This window comes from Sphaerodactylus townsendi, linkage group LG02, assembly GCF_021028975.2.
Source record: "Sphaerodactylus townsendi isolate TG3544 linkage group LG02, MPM_Stown_v2.3, whole genome shotgun sequence".
Classification (NCBI taxonomy): Eukaryota; Metazoa; Chordata; class Lepidosauria; order Squamata; family Sphaerodactylidae; genus Sphaerodactylus; species Sphaerodactylus townsendi.
In genome coordinates, this window is record NC_059426.1 from 68,518,223 (window position 1) to 68,538,166 (window position 19,944).

The 19,944-nt window shown below is 42.4% G+C and overlaps 1 protein-coding gene across 6 annotated transcripts in view; it reads right to left on the bottom strand.

Moving 5' to 3' along the window:
- The window catches only part of AGBL2 (AGBL carboxypeptidase 2), a 29,654-nt gene extending 14,532 nt beyond the window's left edge, over positions 1-15,122 (bottom strand). For 5 of the 6 annotated variants that reach the window (XM_048485938.1, XM_048485934.1, XM_048485937.1 and 2 more), the window contains exons 1-10: positions 14,457-15,122; positions 14,057-14,120; positions 12,539-12,670; positions 12,228-12,416; positions 10,809-10,916; positions 9,761-9,911; positions 6,064-6,843; positions 4,168-4,327; positions 2,470-2,596; positions 1,489-1,589 (exon numbers count right to left, since the gene is read on the bottom strand). In XM_048485938.1, the coding sequence (XP_048341895.1) occupies positions 1,489-1,589; positions 2,470-2,596; positions 4,168-4,327; positions 6,064-6,843; positions 9,761-9,911; positions 10,809-10,916; positions 12,228-12,416; positions 12,539-12,670; positions 14,057-14,120; positions 14,457-14,489 (1,845 nt within the window). In that variant the 5' untranslated portion in view covers positions 14,490-15,122. The remainder of the gene's footprint in view (positions 1-1,488; positions 1,590-2,469; positions 2,597-4,167; positions 4,328-6,063; positions 6,844-9,760; positions 9,912-10,808; positions 10,917-12,227; positions 12,417-12,538; positions 12,671-14,056; positions 14,121-14,456) is intronic. The other variant, XM_048485935.1, reaches the window with a different exon arrangement.
- Between the last annotated feature and the right edge of the window lie 4,822 nt (positions 15,123-19,944).

Here is a 19,944-nt window from a genome sequence, read left to right on the forward strand (position 1 = left end):
CACAAACGGGGGGCAGAGCTTTGGACATGTAATGGGGGGGTTGAACCCAAGGAACCCCCCCCCCCAACCTATGTCCTTGATAAGAAATATTGCATGAATTCTATATACTGTCTGAATTCTACAATGGGCTCTGTGCTTCCAACTCCTCCACATGTTCTAATATCACATTCTCTTGTTCACAAAATGTCTGCTCACATGCCGTACCGTTAATTGCTGTACTAATACTGCCCAAGTTTCTTTGTAATTCCATGTCACACTAACGTAGATTGCATTCATAATGGAACTGTTATGAAAGTGCTTGGGAGATCAGCATGCATGTCACAGGAAAATATGTTGCAATAATTCAAATTGTAGAGTTTTTAAAAGAAGTGAATTTATTCCTTTGAAAAGTGAGCACACAAATGTTAGATTAACACAGAATCCTGTTATCACAGTTGATTTGTGCAGGGTAACATTTAATGTTTTGGTACCCTTGCAGCTCTGCCTTGATTCTCAGGAGAAAAGGCAAGTTACATATATTTTAAACAACTAAATAAATAAGCTGATTCAACAAATTTCCTACTGCCGAAAAGCCCCATAGGATAGGGCATACTGATTACACCACTAAAAAAGTGGTGTAAGTCCAAGGGCCAGGCACCATACTCCCCGCCCTCAACTCCGTGTGGGAACCAACTGATGTCTGCTCTGCCCCCAGGAATGTCCCAGCTCACCCCCCCCCCCCATGCAGCACCAATTCCTAGAGCTCTTTCTTCCACCCTTTGGATGGGGCTGTACATTTTTAAAATTCTTTCTTATATACCTCAATCATATGAGCAAGAGCTTTGTCAGATGCATATCAGATTTGTATCTGACCATTAAAACAATATAACAGGAGCCCACAAGACATTTGCTGGGGGAATCTCATTTTCCCCTCCCCCACTACTTCCTGGGGGGTCCCCAAGTCTCCAGAAACATCTGTTAGGGGTAATGCTTGGGAATACGATAACTTGATGAGGATGATGTAGTTATTTTCAGGCTACTATGCCAGTCACATTTTCAAAATGGGAAAAGAGAAAAGGGCAACATCAGAGGCTGCCAGGGCTAGTTCCAGATTTTAGGAGGCCTGGAGCAGAGAGTTCCCAGGGACCCCTCTTCCACCTACTCGCCCATGAGTCTCACTACCTGCCTGTGCATCCCTCCTGTCCTCTCACAGCCAGCTGACTGCACTGCCTGCAGCCCTTCCCACCATAGAACTGGACGGTGAGTACAGCTGGAGGTATGGGTGGCAGAGCACTCACAAGTGAGTACGTAAAAAAATGGCATGGTAGGGGGTCAGCAGCAGACAGTTCACCCCACCAAATTCCTGGGACCTGGCAGCTGCCCTGCATGAGGGTATGCTGATGCTAGCCATGGAGGCTGTTCTCAGGAAAACAGGACACTGGACAGACTGTCATTATCACCTGATCCTCTTTGGCAACAGCAGGAGGATTTTCAAAAACAGACTCTCACCTTGGAGCGATCAGGGTCACAAAAGTCCAATAAGGTGTCACAGACGTGATAGCCTAAAGATTTGAGATCCTCATAAGTAAAATGGGAGTTAGACTTATTGCCTAGAAAAGACAAATGGACATATGGCTCTTCAGTTTTTAGCAAACAACTCTTCCATGCACAGCATTCAGCAAGAAATAAATTCCGTAACAGAGCTGAACATCTCCTCCATTAATCAATATATTTGTTACTTAAATAGAGAATAAACTTTACAACAATAGCTTTTCTTCCTGCATCTAATATCTAGTATCTAATATTCCAAATGATGTAGAGGGTTTTCCTGAATGCTTTCCTTTCCAAGGGAAATAACATAGAATACTACTATGGCTAACTATATATCATCTTCTCCAAATAATAGATGGGAACACGGATAGTCATTAATTTAGTGCAGTATATATACCTACTCAAGTATGGAACATGGTGTACTTTTGGCAGAAGGAAAAAGAGGGCCGCACCAAATATGGAGCAACAAACAAGAGACAATTGGTTAAAGTGAGAGAGTTAATTTCAATTCACTCAACGACCCCTGTGCACTTTGTCTGTGCTTTATCAGGGAGATCTAAAAATATCACAGTCTGAACACTGCCCCCAGCAACCAACAGTGTTTGAGCAATACCACTGTTGTTGTCAGAAGTGTTCAGCCTATATTTTACAGCTCCCCACCACCACCACCACCACCACCACCACTAATGAAGCATATGTGAAATGAATAGGGGCCTCAGTGAAATAAAAGTAATTCTCCCACTGCACCAAGAGCCTTTGGCAGGCCACTGAAAATGACACATATAATTTTGGGAGGGGGATTGTTTGGAACACTCCTTGTACAGAAGTCACAATTTTAAAAATCAGAAGTAAACATGCTACTTAGGATGACCTCATCCAGATAGATATGGGATGATGCTGGACCTTCTGTGAAGGTTCAGCTTTTGGCAGAAATCTTACCCAGTGTTGAACCACTGAATGTGGATTCCATGGTATAACTATTCCTAATTCCCATTCTCCACATCACAATCCGCCCTGTTCCTTCTTTATTCTTTTGGACCTTAAACTTACAACTGTGGAAAGAAAACTGAACAATATTTTGATTAGTCAATTTCAATTTAAAAAAAAAACTCAATTAGTCCTCTGTCTTGGAAGTTCTGCTTAGATGACCTTTCTTCTGTTTGCCTATTTTGTTCCCATTATTAAAAAAACAAACAGAAAAGACCCTGGTGGTGTGAGGAAACTAGGACAGGGAAATGAAAAGGAAATCTGCTGAGTGGAAGCCTTTTTTGCCACAGCACTGTACTGGCGGCAGCAGCAGTAACAGAGAAACTATACAAGTCTGGGCCTGTAAAAAAACATCAGCATTTAAAATATCCCAGATATTCAGCAGAAATTATTTCTTAGCCAATATAAGCTTTCCCTGACTTTGATGGCCCAGGCTAGCCAGACCTCATCAGGATTGGCCCTGGTTAGTATTTGGATCACCAAGGGAAGTCTGGTATCATGGTCTGTCCCACATGCCCCGCTGAGACCGATTCTGACAGCAGTGACAACAAGGACAGATGTGAAGTCAACGAGGAGGAACTGGCTGACAGCAAGGTAGGGGCAACAGAAAGCAGGCTTTCCAAATATGTGCCACAGAAGAACCTGGAACTGTCAAGTAGCGCTGAGAAAGATCAAGGCCCAAGACCTTGTAGCTTGGTCACTGAAGAAGGTGCTGCTAGCAGCAGGGGCTTGTAGCACCCCAACCTCTCCCCCTCCGTTGGAACAAAGGTCTTGTTGACTGAGCTCAGAACTAGCAGAGCACAGGAGGTTGGTTAGATTGGTAGCCCAGTGTCCGTAAGTTCTCCTACAGGATTAGCACTAGCTACCCAGATGATTATAGCCACCTGCTCCAGAAAAATATAAAAGACAAGGGCTAACAGCTGCTTACCTGAAGAACCAAAGTACATTGTTGGTCTTACTTTTGCTCTGCTCTGGACCGTTTCATTCCAGAACTGCTCGTTGCCTTGCCTTGGATCCTGACTCTTGGACTGTTTTTCAGACTACTCTGTTGAACTCTGCTTGGACTCTCTTTGCTTGCTCAATGTTTTTTTATCTCGGACCATCGTTAAACTACTCTTAGAACCGCCTTTACTCTGCTTATTGCTCCAGCCAGCCACTAGCCAGGCTGTGACATCCAGGGTCACTGAACAGAAGCAGGCAATGGCAAACCACCTGTGAACATCTCTTGCCTTCAAAAACCTATGAGGTTGCCATAAGTCAGCTGCAACCTGATGGCATTTCTTGCTACCAGGATCCTTTCTTGATAAATTACTACTACCTGAGCTCACCCTACAGATTATAGCCACCTATAACTAATCAGAACCAATTGGGTTTAACTAATCCCCTATTAGAACCATTTTAATACTCTCAAATTTAGCTCCAAACCAAAAGACTGGGCTCAGTACAAGACTTTGAGGATGGGAATATGGACTTAAAGGCCAGAATATTTAAACTTTCCCATTTCCCTAGCACAAAGCCAGCAAACTCAGATTTAAGGAGATAGTTGCCTCCAAATAGAGTACAGAACTGGAAATGGAGAAAGAGACAGCAATGAAAGGAGAACATCTAGAACAATGTTCAGAATGACAGAATGCTGCCAGTAGGCCCCACCTTGTCAGGAACATTCTTGCTCAACATAAGAGGAAAGACCCGTTCATAAAGCAGCTGCTCCGATGCATATTTGTTGTTGCAGCCATACATGAAGACATTATTCTTGCGGCTGTGCCCATGGAAGTCACAATACAGCAGAATTTCCCGTTCCTCAAGGACTCTTAGAAAGGATACAAGCAAAGAAACCAGGAACCAATTCAGTACACAGATGACAGAAAGCATATAAATAGCTATACTGTACTCTGCTTATTTCTTACTCATGTGGAGGAGACCAGCAATTGCGTCTAGCTCCATGAAAAATCAAACTGGCTGAAAGCTTAGTTATTAAGGACAAGTAGACAGGCCAGTTTTCTGGTCCTGCTATGCCAGTGGACAATACATTAAGCTCCATTATGCACAAGGTGACTGCAGTGTGGCAGGGGCAAATGTCCATCACAGCTAGATTTATTGTACAGATGTATTTCCCCAAGCTCGCTTTCAGTTCATGCAATCACAAACTATATTTGACTGCCAGATTAAAGAGATCAGATCCCCAGAATAAATGGCAGCTTTGCAGGGTGTGCTCTGTGACACTGCATCCCCAAACATTCCCCTTCTCAGGCTTTCCCAGCCAGAATTTAGTTTCTGCTAAGAACATAATACATCAAAACTAAAACCCATTATTACAACAATATATCATCAGCAAACATCAAGAAAAAGCAAATCACGAAAGATCTAAACTAACCAAACCTCTGGATAAATGCTATAGCCTGACACTTGAAACTCACGCACTGTATTCCAAAGACAGATTGTCACAATGTAGGAGGATCTATTTGAGAAAAGTACCTACCTCACTTCTGATGGTACAGACACCCAAAATAATTCCCTAAGAAAGTTCTTAATTCTTGGGCACATTTAGAAGGAAAGCAGGCAGCTGCTTTGTAAGCAGCCTAACCGTTCCATGGAAAACAGCAAGTTAGTGGGAAACAGGAGATAGTGAGGTGACATCCACAAAATAAAGGTTAATTTTTATGTTCTGGTTGGATATAGGAGATACCCCAGGATTAGAACTCACCTGAGACCTACATACTCTCTATACAGTCCCATGCAGAGTCACAACTGGCCCCTGTATCCCCTGCTCCCAGTGTGACCTAATGCCTTTCCCAGTCGTGAACTGGTAAATAGCCTTGTTTTAGCACACAAGAAATCCCAGGTTTGATCTTGCAAGAGAAAAGTATAAGAAGTGATATATATCTGAAATTGTAGTGAAATAGCCAGAGGGAGTAGCATAAGGATCAATGATCTCTGGGTGCCACTCATTTGGATTTTAAGTTGTCATTCCATGTGAGCCTTCTTTCATCCATTGCAGATGAAAGTGTGCTTCCTCCGATGATAGGCATTTCCACTTGCACAGGGATCAGTGTTTTTCAAGGACCCCTGGAGTGTCTAATGAAAAGGAATGTGCCTTACAGCAGGGGATCACCACAGCAATAGATGAAGGGAAACACATGTGGAACAAAACATATAGAATCTAAGGCTGCAATAATAAAGATTACACAAAGTATATAGTAAAAGAGGCAAAATAACAGATGATGAATGTTAGGTCACAGAGGAAAAGTGTTGTCCTAGTTACCACTTCCTTTCCAACCTAAAGCTACTAACCATGTAAATCGAGTCTTTGGACTGCAAATAAAATATCACATGCTAAACTTCTGCCCAAATGCAATTGAACTTCCATATCATTATTATTGAAAATTAAACAAATGTATTATATTTGGAGGGAAACCTCCAACATACTTATTCACTACTGTGCTTTTCAAATAGGACTTGCATTTTCTTTCTTTTGTACAGTTCTGCAGCTTACTCACTTGGTTCTAAAATACTGAGATGCAATTAATGCAATCGCTCGTCACTCACCTCTTGATCATGGCCCGAGTGTGCCAAATACAAGGAAAAGATTCCTTTAATACTGTCCTGTAATTCCTGTTCAAGTCCCTTCCTGCCAATGAGCAACGGTAGTTCCCAACAATTACCCCATCAGGGTTTAGCATGGGCACAACTTTGAATATGAAGAGATCCCGAAGGAGCTGAGCATCAAGAGAATCACTTAGGATGAAATCTAGGAAGCCTCTCATCACCCAGGAACTATTCGTTTCCCCAGGATGGACCCTGGCACTTAACACAACAGCTTTCTTTGCTGCAGCAGCAGCAGCACTCTTGGATGGATTGGTAATAGTGAGGAGGTATACTGTGTTCCCAGCTAGACTGTTGCACAAAGGTCGAAGTTTGCAATACTGAGAACGGAGAGGATCATTTACTGAAGTCAAGAGATAGTGCTGCAAGTCAGAATAGGTGTAGGGATAAAAATGAGCAAAATAGCATGTGTCATGGTTGTGTGGAAAACACACTGTCCAGGTGAGGCAATACAATGTCTGACCATCTTTTGTGTTATATTTGTAATATTTGATATCACTACCCTCTCTTCTCCAGCCAATTCCATTACATTCAGCATCCTTCTGAGAGTACAGGAGAGGCTTCATTCCCATGCTGTAGAGACTCTTGGATTTCATCAGATTGACAATAGTGAAGCGATAAGCGACATCATTCCTGGTATTTTGTACTTGAAAGTAGAACCACTGAGTATGCTTGCTGGTATAAAGATCCGTTTGCAATGTGAGCTCATATTCATACATGCCTCTGAAATGCAGCAGTCAGGAAAAGAAAAATGCTTAGAAAGCCATAGTAATTTCCCCCTACAGAAAAAAACACAACGCATACAACCAAGCATCATTCTATATATAGAATTACTTTATCAAATTGGAAGCAGTGCACTGGGCCGATATACTTTGAGATCATAGCAGATAATTCTTCATAACTTGACTGAAAGCACTTCCTGAGTTAACAACAAAGATGTTCCTCCAATACTGCAGCCTGCAATTAACTTTGCTTCTGCCCCAAAGTTCTTAAGCTTAAAACTATGTATGCTCACAGATTAATGTAGGATTGTATCATCATGTGTTCATTGCCAAGACACTGAATTGATTATCACTCAAAGAACAAAATGGAAATGGATATCTCCTCTCTATCCTTCACAGCTCCATTTGTTTACTACATAGACCTAATAGAAGTTCTCCCAGACATATGGAAGAAGGCATTAGGATATATCTCTTGAACTTCCATAGTGTTGGGAATCTTAGTTGTGATAATAATATCACACTCCTTATAAATGTAGTTTGCGCAATAAAGAAATAGAGGCAGTTGCTTACTAAAATATAGAGTTTACTGACTATAAAAGAAGGAAGGGGAAACTTGGAAACAAAACAAGAAAGTATATTTCTAACAGGCTAGCTCCAATAGCTAGCCCCTACCTTGCTATTACATGGCTAACAAACTACTTGAGAGCATGTGCAGAGAGTAACAAAGGAGATATACCTATTGTCTACTTGCAGACCTGCATGTAGACCTGCTTGACCAATGAGGGTCAGTTACCTGATCACTGACTTCTGACTTCACTAACTAATTAGCATGCACAACATTAACTTCTTCATTACTGAACTGTGTGACTGGCACTTGCCAGATAACAACACATAGCCTATACCACAGGTGTCAAACTCGTGGCCTTCCAGATGTTATGGACTAATGCTGGCAGGGGATGATGGGAACTGTAGTCCATAACATTTGGAGGGCCGTGAGTTTGACACCTATGGCCTATACCTATGATACATTCTCTTATTTCCCAATATCTTCTTGGATTGGGAAAACTTATCAGTTAGATGGAAGACAGGGACAAGGAAATTATTTTCTAGGACAGTATGTAAAAAGAATTACTGTATATACTCACGTATAAGCCAAGTTTTTCAGCCCTGTTTTAAGGTTGAAAAATGCTCCCTCGGCTTATACACGAGTCACCGCTTACCAGCCGGTTCTTCAGGCATCTGCCAAGGCTGGGGGAATGGCCGGGACGACCTCCCTGCTGCTGCACAAGCTGCTTGCTGCTGCGTCCCTGCTGCTGCACAAGCTGCTTGCTGCTGCCCTCCTCGGAGGGTGAAGGGGGAACCCCGAGGCATCCTGGCTGGCTGGGCTTCCTCAAACCCAGCCTGCAGGCAGAGGGAGCTCCTTATTTGGGCAGTGACATCAGGGGGAGTCACTGCCCAAATAAGAAGCTCCCTCTGCCAGCTGGGTTTGAAGAAGCCCAGCCAGCGGCAAGCAGAGGGAGCTCCTTATTTGGGCAGTGACTCCCCCTGATGTCACTGCCCAAATAAGGAGCTCCCTCTGTCGCCCGGCTTCCTACCCTTGGCTTATACGCCAGTCAATAAGTTTTCCCAGGTTTGGGCAGTAAAATTAGGTGCCTTGGCTTATACCCGGGTCGGCTTATACACGAGTATATATGGGTATGTGGCAGACAATGGCTCTGCACTCCAGCTGATTGGCTTAGAATAGAGCTGATAAGCTGCTAAATTCTTCAAAATAAAATATCATCAAATACCCTTTGATTCCAAAAAGAGCAGTATTTTCTGTAATATGAAGCATTTGAAGCAAGTATACCACTTACTATGGCACAATTCAAAGAGGTGCACAAACATAGCATATTGCCATTTTTTAAAATCTTCCTCATAAATCTCCATACCACTTTTTAAACTCTGTTGAAAAACAGTTTAGGGAGTTGGTGTGAGAACATCTGACCTGCACATTCACAGGACAACCTGCACATGCACTCATGGTTTGTTTTTACATGTACACAGAGAGAGAAAAACAGGGGCTATCTCCAGTAATATTTTTTTTCAGTAGAACCTTTTCATGAAGAATACTGGTCAGGAAATCCCTGTTTAATAACTGAACGCTGTATGGTGAAATCCAATCTTAAAGTAATTCCACCATCCTCAGAGCATACAAATACTCTAGCCTCATCCATCTATAAAATGCATGATATTTTAATGAGTATGTAATACAAGTGTTCATATCATGCACATATTCATGCACACACATTTGTAAAAAGGTTCATCTCCTGGTTGGGAAATTCCTGGGGACTTGGGGGTGGAGCCTGGGGAGGGACTTCAGCAGGATATAATGCCAGCCAGTCCACCCTTCAAAGCAGTTGTTTTCCCCAAGGGAACTGATCTCAGTAGTCTGGAGATCAGTTATAATTCCAGGAAACCTCCAGGTCCAGTTGGAGATTGGCAGCCCTAGATTTCAGCAAACTTACATTAATGCTTCACTGATCATGGGAATAAAATGCTGATTTATTAACATCAGATACACAGAGGTCCAGTTGCCCACAACTGCAAGGATAGAATAAATTTGGAATAATTTCCCACCTATACACAAAAAAGACTAAAAATCTTCACAAAATTGTAATAGTCAAATTGCTGTTTAACTTGTGAAGAGCTGCACTAGATGGAAAACCTGCACTTGAAGGCTGGAGGCATTTATAATGTACACACTGACTCTTCAAGACGACCCCGAGCATGCCCATATTGAAAAACACAATAAAAGCTCAAGAGAACTGTCAATTGATTATCCTATGACTTCATTTTAAAAATCCTCCTCTGTTGGATAACTGTGTGCCACTGTACAATTTTCAACCCACATACAATTCCCAGCTTCCCTTACTCACACCCTGACAGCTTTCTGTAGGTTCCCGCTCTCAAAACGTGATTCAAACAACAATTTAGTATCTTCTGGACCTGTTAAGCTCACTGCAGCTGATTTGATGGGCTCTTGTGACCTTCCAACTCGGGAACCGGTGAAAAGGGTACCCTTGGTGGCTGCAGAAGAAGAGGCAAGGCTGTCTAAAACGTATTGCAGATTTGGATCACCATAACCAGGCATGTATCCCAATCCCACAAAATCCTTGACTTGGCCTCCTACACTAGCTTCCAGTTATGAAATACTGAATGTTCATGACTAAAGTATATTAAGTATTAGCTGATTTTCAAGGTAATTTCAAAGACATTTTTGCCATTTTGTAAGAAGCAGACATAAATAAAACACTGTACTCCCAACAATTTCTTTCTTTGTAGTGACTAGGCAAGACTAGTAAAGAAGGCAGTCATCTCTCACTATTTTTGTAATAAAAAAGTAGTTGGAAATGTCTGCAAATCTGATTGGAAAAGAGAAGGAGTTGCTTAAATCTTTCCCTGTGAGTTCTTTTCCCATCACATTCATCCTTTACAAGATACTTCTCAACCCACAGAGCTAAAGATACAGGAAAAGTTTCTTAAGATGAAAATGCAATAAAATAATTTTGATTATAAAATTTGCTATCTGCAAATTTCAAAGTTGTTTTTCAACAAAAATGAACAAAAAAACATTAACATTAACACACATAAAAAGGTTACAGCAGGAGGAAACTCGGGGCAGAAAGTTCTTTGAATATTTTTTTCTAGCAGCTCTAACTGCTCAACGGTAACAAGTAAGGTGCTTTTTAAACTGAGCATATAAGCTGAGATCACTTAAAAACAATGTAGTAGAACATAGGGAATTCTTGTTGGAAGTCTTGCTTGTTTAAAGCAGCTATGATATTTTCAGGTTAAATCTTTCATTTGTTTGCAATTAATATTTATCTAGGGGACAGAGGGGTTAAAGAATGAGGATATTTTCACAGTTGACTTTATTGCTTTGTTCTTATGTACAAAAACCCCCACCCTGATATGTGCCAATACCTGGAGCTATGTAGTAAACAATAGTTCCACAGTCCTCTCCCATTATTTCTGGTGCTATTTCATTTCCTGTTGGCTGATAGAAGGGTTCAGGTTCAGCAGGAACCCACTCTACAAAATTAAAAATAACATTTTTTCACTGTTGCTTTATTTGCAGTTTCAGAGAAAATTAAATCACTAAATAAGAATCAAGATATTTTCCTTTCAACACCTAGTTTCTTGTACTTTCAATTTCAATTCTGTTCAATCCCAAATAACTGTTTTTGCAGTACAAGGCATATAAATATCAGGAAGAATTTGTTAAAAAATGACTTCTTAAGCTGGAAAGGTATGCAACAGCTTATGTACTGAAAAATGACTAAGCGCTGGTTAAAAAGATGAGGAGGAGTTTGGATTTATACCCCACCTTTCTCTCCTGAAGGAGACTCAAGGCGGCTTACAAACTCCTTTCTCTTCTCCCCACAACAGACACCTTGTGAGGTAGGTGGAACTGAGAGAGTTCTGAATGAACTGTGACTAGCTCAAGATCACACAGCTTGAAAGTAAAAGTGGGAAAACAAACTCGGTTCACTAAATAAGACTCCGCTGCTCATGTGGTGGAGTGCGAAATCAAACCTGGTTCTCCAGATTAGAGTCCACCTGCTCTTAATCAGTACACCATGTTGGCTCTCATGAAGCAGACAGAAGCAGACAAAGCATTGCTTCAGACAGATTTTCATGGCAGAAAAAATAATGCATAAAATAATGCATACATCTGGGATTAATCTCTTGGGAACTGTTTTACAAGTTTTTTCAGTAGGCGTCAGGGAGACAGAAATAGTATGATTAAAATGTCCAGCTGATACAAAGTTATGATAGTAATACACAGATGTCGCACAAGATGAATTGTATGACTTCATTAATTACAGAAAAAGTATTGAATGACATTAATGCAACTATGTGTACATGTACATTAATGCAGCTTTGTGTACATGGGGAAAACAAACACTTCTGTATTGAGTTCTGAAGCATAAAATCATGCATAAGTTATGTTTTGCCTTCTTTTCCTAACACAAATATTGGGAGGGTTTATCAGAAAAAGCAAAAGGTGATCCAGAATAGATTTAAATACCTTAAGAATCCCTTCTCTTTTTTCTGTGAACTAGAAAAAAGTTTTTGTTTGAATATGAACAAACTCTAAAAAAAACTATGTATCATACTTTAATATCAGTTCAAGAGGCTCTTATACTGTCGAAGGCTTTCACGGCTCTTATATTTGCTGTCTATTTTCAGGGCTCTTATATTTGCTGTCTATTTTCAGGGTGGATCTGTACTAATGGAAATCAAGATCCTTCCAGTCACAGCTCCTGCACGGTCAGTATCTATTATAACAAAAATTTAATCCATTCTAAATATTACATTCCAATCCATAACTCAGATTACCAATGTGGTGGATCTGATCCTGGATTACTTCACATTCTACTGGCCAGAGTGGGGCCAAAAGTGAATCTCTACAGGTGGGAAGAGAAAAAAGGTTCCGAGGTTCTCGTAAGCGTAGAATGCCAGGGTCTTCAGGATGATCAAGCATAAGTTGTTTGCTTTTAAGAAGTGCCTGTTCCGTTATAAATGAACCTGCAAAAAGAAAAAAAAAGCATACTGCTATTCACTTCCCAGAAAGCATGCTGCTATGGGAGCCAAAGGACGCAGTTCTTTCTCTGGACAGCAATCCACAGTTGGGTTTTCAGTTTACTTACTGAGCAGCTTCTTGTCTTCATGAAGTTCTGAGCTAAGCATCTTTTGGAAATCGCTTGGTTTCAACGTATATTGAGAGCTCTTCCGCCAGTTCTCAAGAGGCAAAGAGGAGTTCTGAAGACCCTGTTCATCACCTAAGAAAAACATTGTTACTACTACAAATGTGGAAACATTTTCACTTAAATCATTTGAACCTCACTTGAATAAATATTTGCAAATGTTAATTATTTCACCCATAATTCTTCCAATGAGTCACTACACTGGCACAACAAAGTTCCAATAAACTAAACTAAACTAAAAAAAACTAAACTAAAATTGTTTTGGCAGGATCAAATTTTAACCAAAAGAGGAAAAAAAGAATTCAACCAAAACAAAACAAGGAACCACAAAGGCTGATATGAGAGCTATAAAATTGATACCAAAATAAATATATTTATTATCTAGTAGTACACAAGAAAGTTAGTTAAAAATACAAAGCTATACACTTTTACAAATCAGTGGAAATTGTTGAACACATCCCAAACACTGTTGATGATACAGCTAGGTCAATGACCAACAAAAGGACCATATGTTTGGCTTATTTTTCCTTCTGCAGTGGTCATACATAGAAACATTATTATAAAGATAACACATCCTAAAATGGACCTTATGGGTATTATTGTCTGTAAATGAAAAACCTTATATCCTGTGTAATCTGATGTTTTCTTGTAACATCGACTGACTCAAACTTAATCTGGTATATTATTATCCATATTTCCAGATACTGACAAAACTGTAACATCAACAGTGTTTGGGATATGTACAACGATTTCCACTGATTTTGAAGGTGTAGTCTAAAATTCAGACCTTGTGTTTTTAACCAGGATCAATTTTTAAATACATCAGTAGCATGTCAATATCAGCTACACAGAAAGGACTGTGTTAAATTAAATATGTATAACAAATTAGTCAGCCAAGGACATTGAGACTGTGGTGCTAGATACACATACTTAGATGTAAACTCTACTATATTCTTTTTTACATAAAGATCAAAGTAGAATTGTAAATTCATCGACCACACACTGTTTTAGAATGCTCTGCTTGATCCAAGTGCCTATCTTACAGACCTAGATAGGCATTTGGGACCCAAGTGGAGCATTCTAAAACAAAAATGGTCCTGCATGTGGCGGATGAATATGCAATTCTCCATTGATCTTTCTATGGAAAAGAATATAATAACTTAAATTAGATTTAACTAACAGCAAAAATTATTAGGGCTGAGGGGTAATGAAAAAGGTGGTGTTTTATTTTCTCCACTGCTAAATTTAGAACTGCAATCTTTATATTTTTACCAGTTCAGAAATTCACAGAATTTTAAAAAATGGATTAGAAGTCAACAATAATTCTTTCCCACACTTGAATTAGGCCACACAGTTCCTCCTAACTGCTCAAGAGAAAACCAAGAAAGAACAACTTGTTAAAAAGTTCAGCAATTAGAAAAGATCCATCTGGCTGGAGTCTACCTACGTTCAACTTCTTACCTTTGAAATAGCCATAGTACTGGAGATGCTGATACATGAATCTTTCATAGGGATCTTTAAAAGGCTGCAGAAGAAACATGACTGAGCTGAGAATGGTGGCATGTTCCACTTAAAATCTCATTTAACAAAGACTGTTCTCGATGCTAGCAAAAAATAAAGTAATAAAATATCTAAAGACAAGTCCAGATATTTTGGACTTAAAATACTTTTCCATTAGTTTTAATGTACAGCCAACATTTCTTGGTTGGCTGTACTAAAAATCCCAGATTCCATTCCTCATAAATCCTACCCTCTTTTACCATTCCACCAATTACTACCAATCCAGCAATACCCTACAGATTATCCTCAGCAAATAACCATCCAGACTTTTATTACAGCAAATCTTGAATTTTTTACTGACCTGTCCTTCAAAGGCTGGGTCTGCAGGACACATGTCTGGGAGTGCAGTGGCTTATCAGTGCAGTGGCTTCCTCAGGAGAACCAGGAAGGGGGGGGGGCAAAAGTCATAGAAAGTGGAGGGCTATAAACAGCACCCTTTGCCTTCTGAAGCAAGAAGACCAAGATCTTACAGTTTTATCCCATGGAACCACCAAAATAATGTCATGAATTGGGAGGTCGGGAAGAAAAATTGAAACAAAAATAGGATGCGCGTCGTCGGTTAAACTTAAGCAAAAGGCGGAAAAGAGTAGAGTAAGAAGTTTAAAAAACTTGTCAGCGATACTTCATGGGCAATCTCTTCCTAAGTAAAAACATTATTCTCCCTAAAGCCCCGGCTTCTTCTGATCTCGGCACTTTTGATTGCAAAGCCTTCTCTATGGCGACAGCTTTTGTCACAACAAAACACCCTCGCGTGCACCAACGACTAACTCACATCCATAACAGCCAACGGGCGCTCATGGAGTCTTGCTGAGACAACCAGCCTGGGCGAAAAATTTCCGCGTACTCTCAAAACAGAGGCGGAGGTGGGGTGCCAGGTGGGTGACGGCGGCGGTGAGGGGTAGCAACAGGTCTGGCTTTCTACACGACACAAAACTACTTCCGAGTGACTTCGCATTACAAAGCCCGCTCCTCCCGCCCCTGCTTCTCCTCCTAGCTCAGAGGGGAACACGGTATCCTAGCAACCTGCCACTCAGAGCCAGGGTCGTGACCTACCGGCCGCCAGGGAAGAGTGGCAGGAGTTTGAACCACTGTTAAGAGAGGGCGCTGGGGCAAGCGAGATTCATACAATCCCCCGCCCCCCCCCCCCCGGCCCCGCCTATATCCTACCCCAAAAGTTCTGGCTGGCTCTTTTTGAGCCTGCAAGTGAACGTCTAAACCAGGGATGTTCAATTCCAATGCTTCAGATGTTCATGGATTACAATTCTCATCAGCCCCTGGGATATGTGCCCACTGCTTTGCTTCCAGCAAAGAAAACACACCCTCTGCACTAACACTCAACATACCCTTTTGGCCATGCCAAAAGGGTTTGGCCAATTGTCCATGCCAGCAGGGGCTGATGAGAATTGTAGTCCATGAACATCAGAAGCACCAGAGTTGGACACCTCTGGTCTAAAACATGGACAGGTGGGAGGTTTGCAGGGATTCTTCTTGTCGCCGTGTCCCTCCATTTACCCTCACAATAAAATAGAAAGGCAATAGAAAGGCGTCAGCAATTCTTGACTGAGATTTGGGGGGATGTGTTATCATATGAACTATCTTGCACTCACACGCTGCCTGGGAGAAGCAACTTTTGCGCACCTTCGCAGTTGGCCAGTTACTACCGGTAAGAACGTCTGGTGAAGGGCGTTCACTGAGGCGTAGCTACAATGGGAACATCGGGGGGAAATGTCCCAGGCACCCACCACTGGGGGCGCAGAAAAATTTGGGCTCATTTCTAAATTTTTTGGGTATTTTTAGTGTTCTTACTTTGTCAGCCAGTAGGGGGCACAGTTTTTAGGATAGCCATTAGTGGCAACAAAATTTCAGGCAATTGTCAGGTGACACTCCTGATGATACCAGCCAAGTTTGGTTCAGGGGGTTCAAAGTCATGAACCCCCAAAAAGGGTGCCCCATCCCCCATTGTTTCCAATGGGAGCTAATGGTAGATGGGGCTACCCTTTTGAGGGTCCATAACTTTGGACTCCCTGAACCAAACTTCACTAAACCTGGGTGGTTTCATCCGGAGAGTCTCCTGCTTATACCAGGTTTGGTGATGTTTGGTTCAGGGGGTCCAAAGTTATGGACCCCAAAAAGGAATGTCCCCATCCTCCACTGTTTTCTATGGGAGCTAATAGATGGGGCTACCCTTTTGAGGTTCCATAACCTTAACCGTAATTTATTATTTTTCTTTAATGTTTTCAGGCATAAATTGTTCCCAAAATGGTCATAAAAATAAAAAGTTTGGGTTGGGGTTCAAGTAAGGGCAAGTGTTAAGGCAAAACCTGAAACCTGAAACCGAGCATAACCCTATTCTCAGACTGCACCCTAGAACTCAATGTAACAGCAAGGCAAGCCTGAGCCCCTGCCCTTGGCTTAATCTTAACCAGAAGTGTACCGGGGTAAATGGCGCCCGGAGACAAATTGTCTCCAGGACGCCCCCCAGGCTCTGCCCCCCACCACCCTAGCTCCACCCCTGATGCCCCCAGGCTCCACCCCCACTGCCCTCAACCCTGCCCATTTCACCATGGACATGGGCAAGGTCTAGGGTGCCCACCTCCCCCCCAGACTCCCCCTGCTGGCTGGGTTCCCAGCCGGCAGCCGGCAGCCTGCAGTCTCTTCTGAAGAGAGGGGGGAGTCCAGGGTGAGGTTGAGGGTGCTCGTCGTTTTTTGCGTGCCTCAGATGGGGTCGAGGCACGCGAAAACAATGAGACAGCAGGACTTCCTGATCACGTGGAGGGCCGATTTTGCGCCCCCCATGTGACCAGAAGAGTGGCGCCCGGGGACAAGGGGTACTCCTTGTCCCTAGGCAGATACGCCACTGATCTTAACTCTAACCTATTATTTTTATTTTATTTATTCCATCAAAAATTGTTCCCAAAATTCTAACAGAAACCCGAAACCTAAAACTGACCATAGCCCTATTCTCGGACTGCGCCCTAGAACTCAACACAACACTAAGGCAAGCCTGAGTCCCTTCCCTTCCCTTCCCTTTAACCCTAACCAATTATTTCTATTTAATTTATTTTTGTTACAATTTTGGGTACAGTTTATGACTGAAAACATTAAATAAAAATAATAAATTAGGGTTAGGGTTAAGAAAAATGCAGGGGTGGGCGCAAAACTCAGATTTTTTCCTTGGCTCCATTTTCCCTAGCTACACTTTTGCTTCACTCCTAGGGAAAAGAAGAGCCTCTTTTCCAGAGAAGGTTCAATTCACAAAGTTTGCGAAAGAGTTGCCAAGCTGTAAAAATACAGCAAGCTTTCATGCCTGTTCATGGGCATTTTTTTTAAAAACTGTTCCTGTAAAACCAAAGATGTAAATTAGCTCCACACCTTCCACCCCACTTCTCTTGTCACTGAAAACCATTTTCTTCTCATTATTTATGTCCAGGGGCGTATGGAAAATGGAGCCTGGGGCAAGAACTGAAATCCCCCCCCCCCCCCCCCCGCACTCTCGGCCTCACTTTAGAGAGGAACCAAACTCCTCAGCTCCATCACTGAAGCTACTGGGGCCTCCAGAAGGTTTACAGTCTATTAGTAAAGCTTTTTTTTTTGAGACAACACCGCAGTTCCCATAAATACCTGTTCCTGCATTGCTGCAGTCCCCAATTTGCAGGTGGGAAGAGCAGGTGGGCAGGTTGCTGGCAGTGGCCAGCAGAGGCGATGGCATTGCAACAGTGTTAGGCTCTAAACCCAAGTGCGCTGTGCACTTTTAACCTGGGAGAAAATCCAATCCTTGGCTGGGTAGAATTCCAAGGCTGCAATCCTTATGCCCTCATTTTATTAAACTTTGAGACTTTCCAATCACTCCTCCTTTGGGCTTTTGGGAAGGGTATAATGCAAGCCATTCATTTCATAAATGGGGGCTGGGGACAGGAATCAGAAACGTTGCATTGCCAAAATTAGTCATTAGTCATTTGGAACATAGCTGTGGTCTGAAGGCAGAAATGTTTGCAAAAACTGAGACCAGGCGAATATTTTGCAAGTGGAATAAAAAAAAAGACTGGGTCAGGGGACAAGGGGTTTGCAAGCGCAGCTTTCTGGGATATGTGCCCACTGCTATTCTTCCAGCAAAGAAAACACACCCTCTGCACCAACACTCATACTTCACGCTTCGTCTTACATAAACATTCTCTTACATTTTCTATTTTGCCATCTCACACAAACATGCCCTCTGCCACACACACTCTTATTCTCAGCTTATTTTATATTCTCTATCACATGCACACTCCCTGACATGAATGGCCTGTCGAACAGACACATTTCACATATTTCCCCCTCTCACAAATACATGCACACTCTGCTGTACCATCTCCCTTCATGAAAACTCTCACACATACATCTCTGTCCCACACACAAACTCATGTTGGAAATTGGAGGGCCACATCTGGGCAGATCTATGAGGTTTGGCGTTTACTCAAGCAAGCCCCTTGGAGGCAGGAAACACTGAGGTCTCGGGGGCAGTTCCTCCCATCAGGAAGAGGAAAAAAGTCATTTCCTGCCTCCCTGGTGGGACAATGGGAACTACCCACAAGATGTCCTCCCACTCAAGGGAGAATTGTGGGGTTTGGCACTTACTCCCCAGCAAGCAAGCAGGTACATTGTCACAGGCTCCAGGGGCCACAGCCACCTGGCAGATGAAAGCTTTCTCATGAATAAGCACGGCCAAGTGTGGGTCTGTCCTCCTCAGCCCCCTCTCTGGTGCTATGTCCATCTTGCTTTCTCCTTCTGTGGCTGCGGCTCCTCCTCTCCTCCAAGCTGGCAATTGCAGCACAGATCATCATCAGTCAGATCATGGGGCCCTGAGCCCATCTGGGAGTGGAGGGAGGCCCTGTGGGCTGTGCAACTGACCCACCCACCTATTTTTTCACCCACTTTCTCTGACCCCCATTTGCCTGTTGAACACCAGGGCTACTCTCCAGCTGCCTTGGGCGGGCAGCAGGCAAAAAGTTTCTCCAAGACAGAGCTTGGAGCTGGAGAAGCTGAAACCCTTTCAGGAAGTGGTGCCCAATGTCCTGCCACCCATCCATCCCCATGATGCTCCACTGGCCATTCAGCTTAAGCAGTTAGCAGGAGACTGCAAGCCAGGAGACCTACTTCCAATATAGCATTTGGCCTGGAGAGAGCAATCCTCAACGGGTCTACTCAGAAGTAAGTCCCATGTTCTCCCATGGGGCTTACTCCAAGGAAAGGATCACCAGTCAGTGAATGGACCAAGGGGGAAAGAGGAGCAGTGTGGCAGGCGATTTTTCACCCCCCACATGACTAAATGGTCTCCACCCGGGGACATTTGACCCCATATGTCCCCCTGGGTGGTACACCCCTGTGTATGCCTATTCAACTAGGAAACCACTCTTCTGCATCTGTAAATCAAATCAAATGACAGAATAGTAGGATACATGTAGAGTCAAAAATTCCCCTTAATGGACTAGGGCTTGACACTCTCACAGAGGATAACCTCCTGCACGATGTGCCAGTAATGAAAAGGGCAAGGAAAACCTGTATCCTATTGAACTCATTTACTCCCCAGTTTCAAGGTTTGATGCAAAAATAATGTGATTCAAAGTAAATAATATAACCACAAAAAGACTGACAATTAGCGACAATTTCATTTATCAACCTGGATTTCAATCCAGCTGTCCTGGATAGGAAATGATTAAAAAATATAAAATCTGTAGAAGAAATTGTAATTCAGCTTCAACAGATGTTCATATTATTTTCACAATTGCAGTTCAAATAAAAATCAGAAG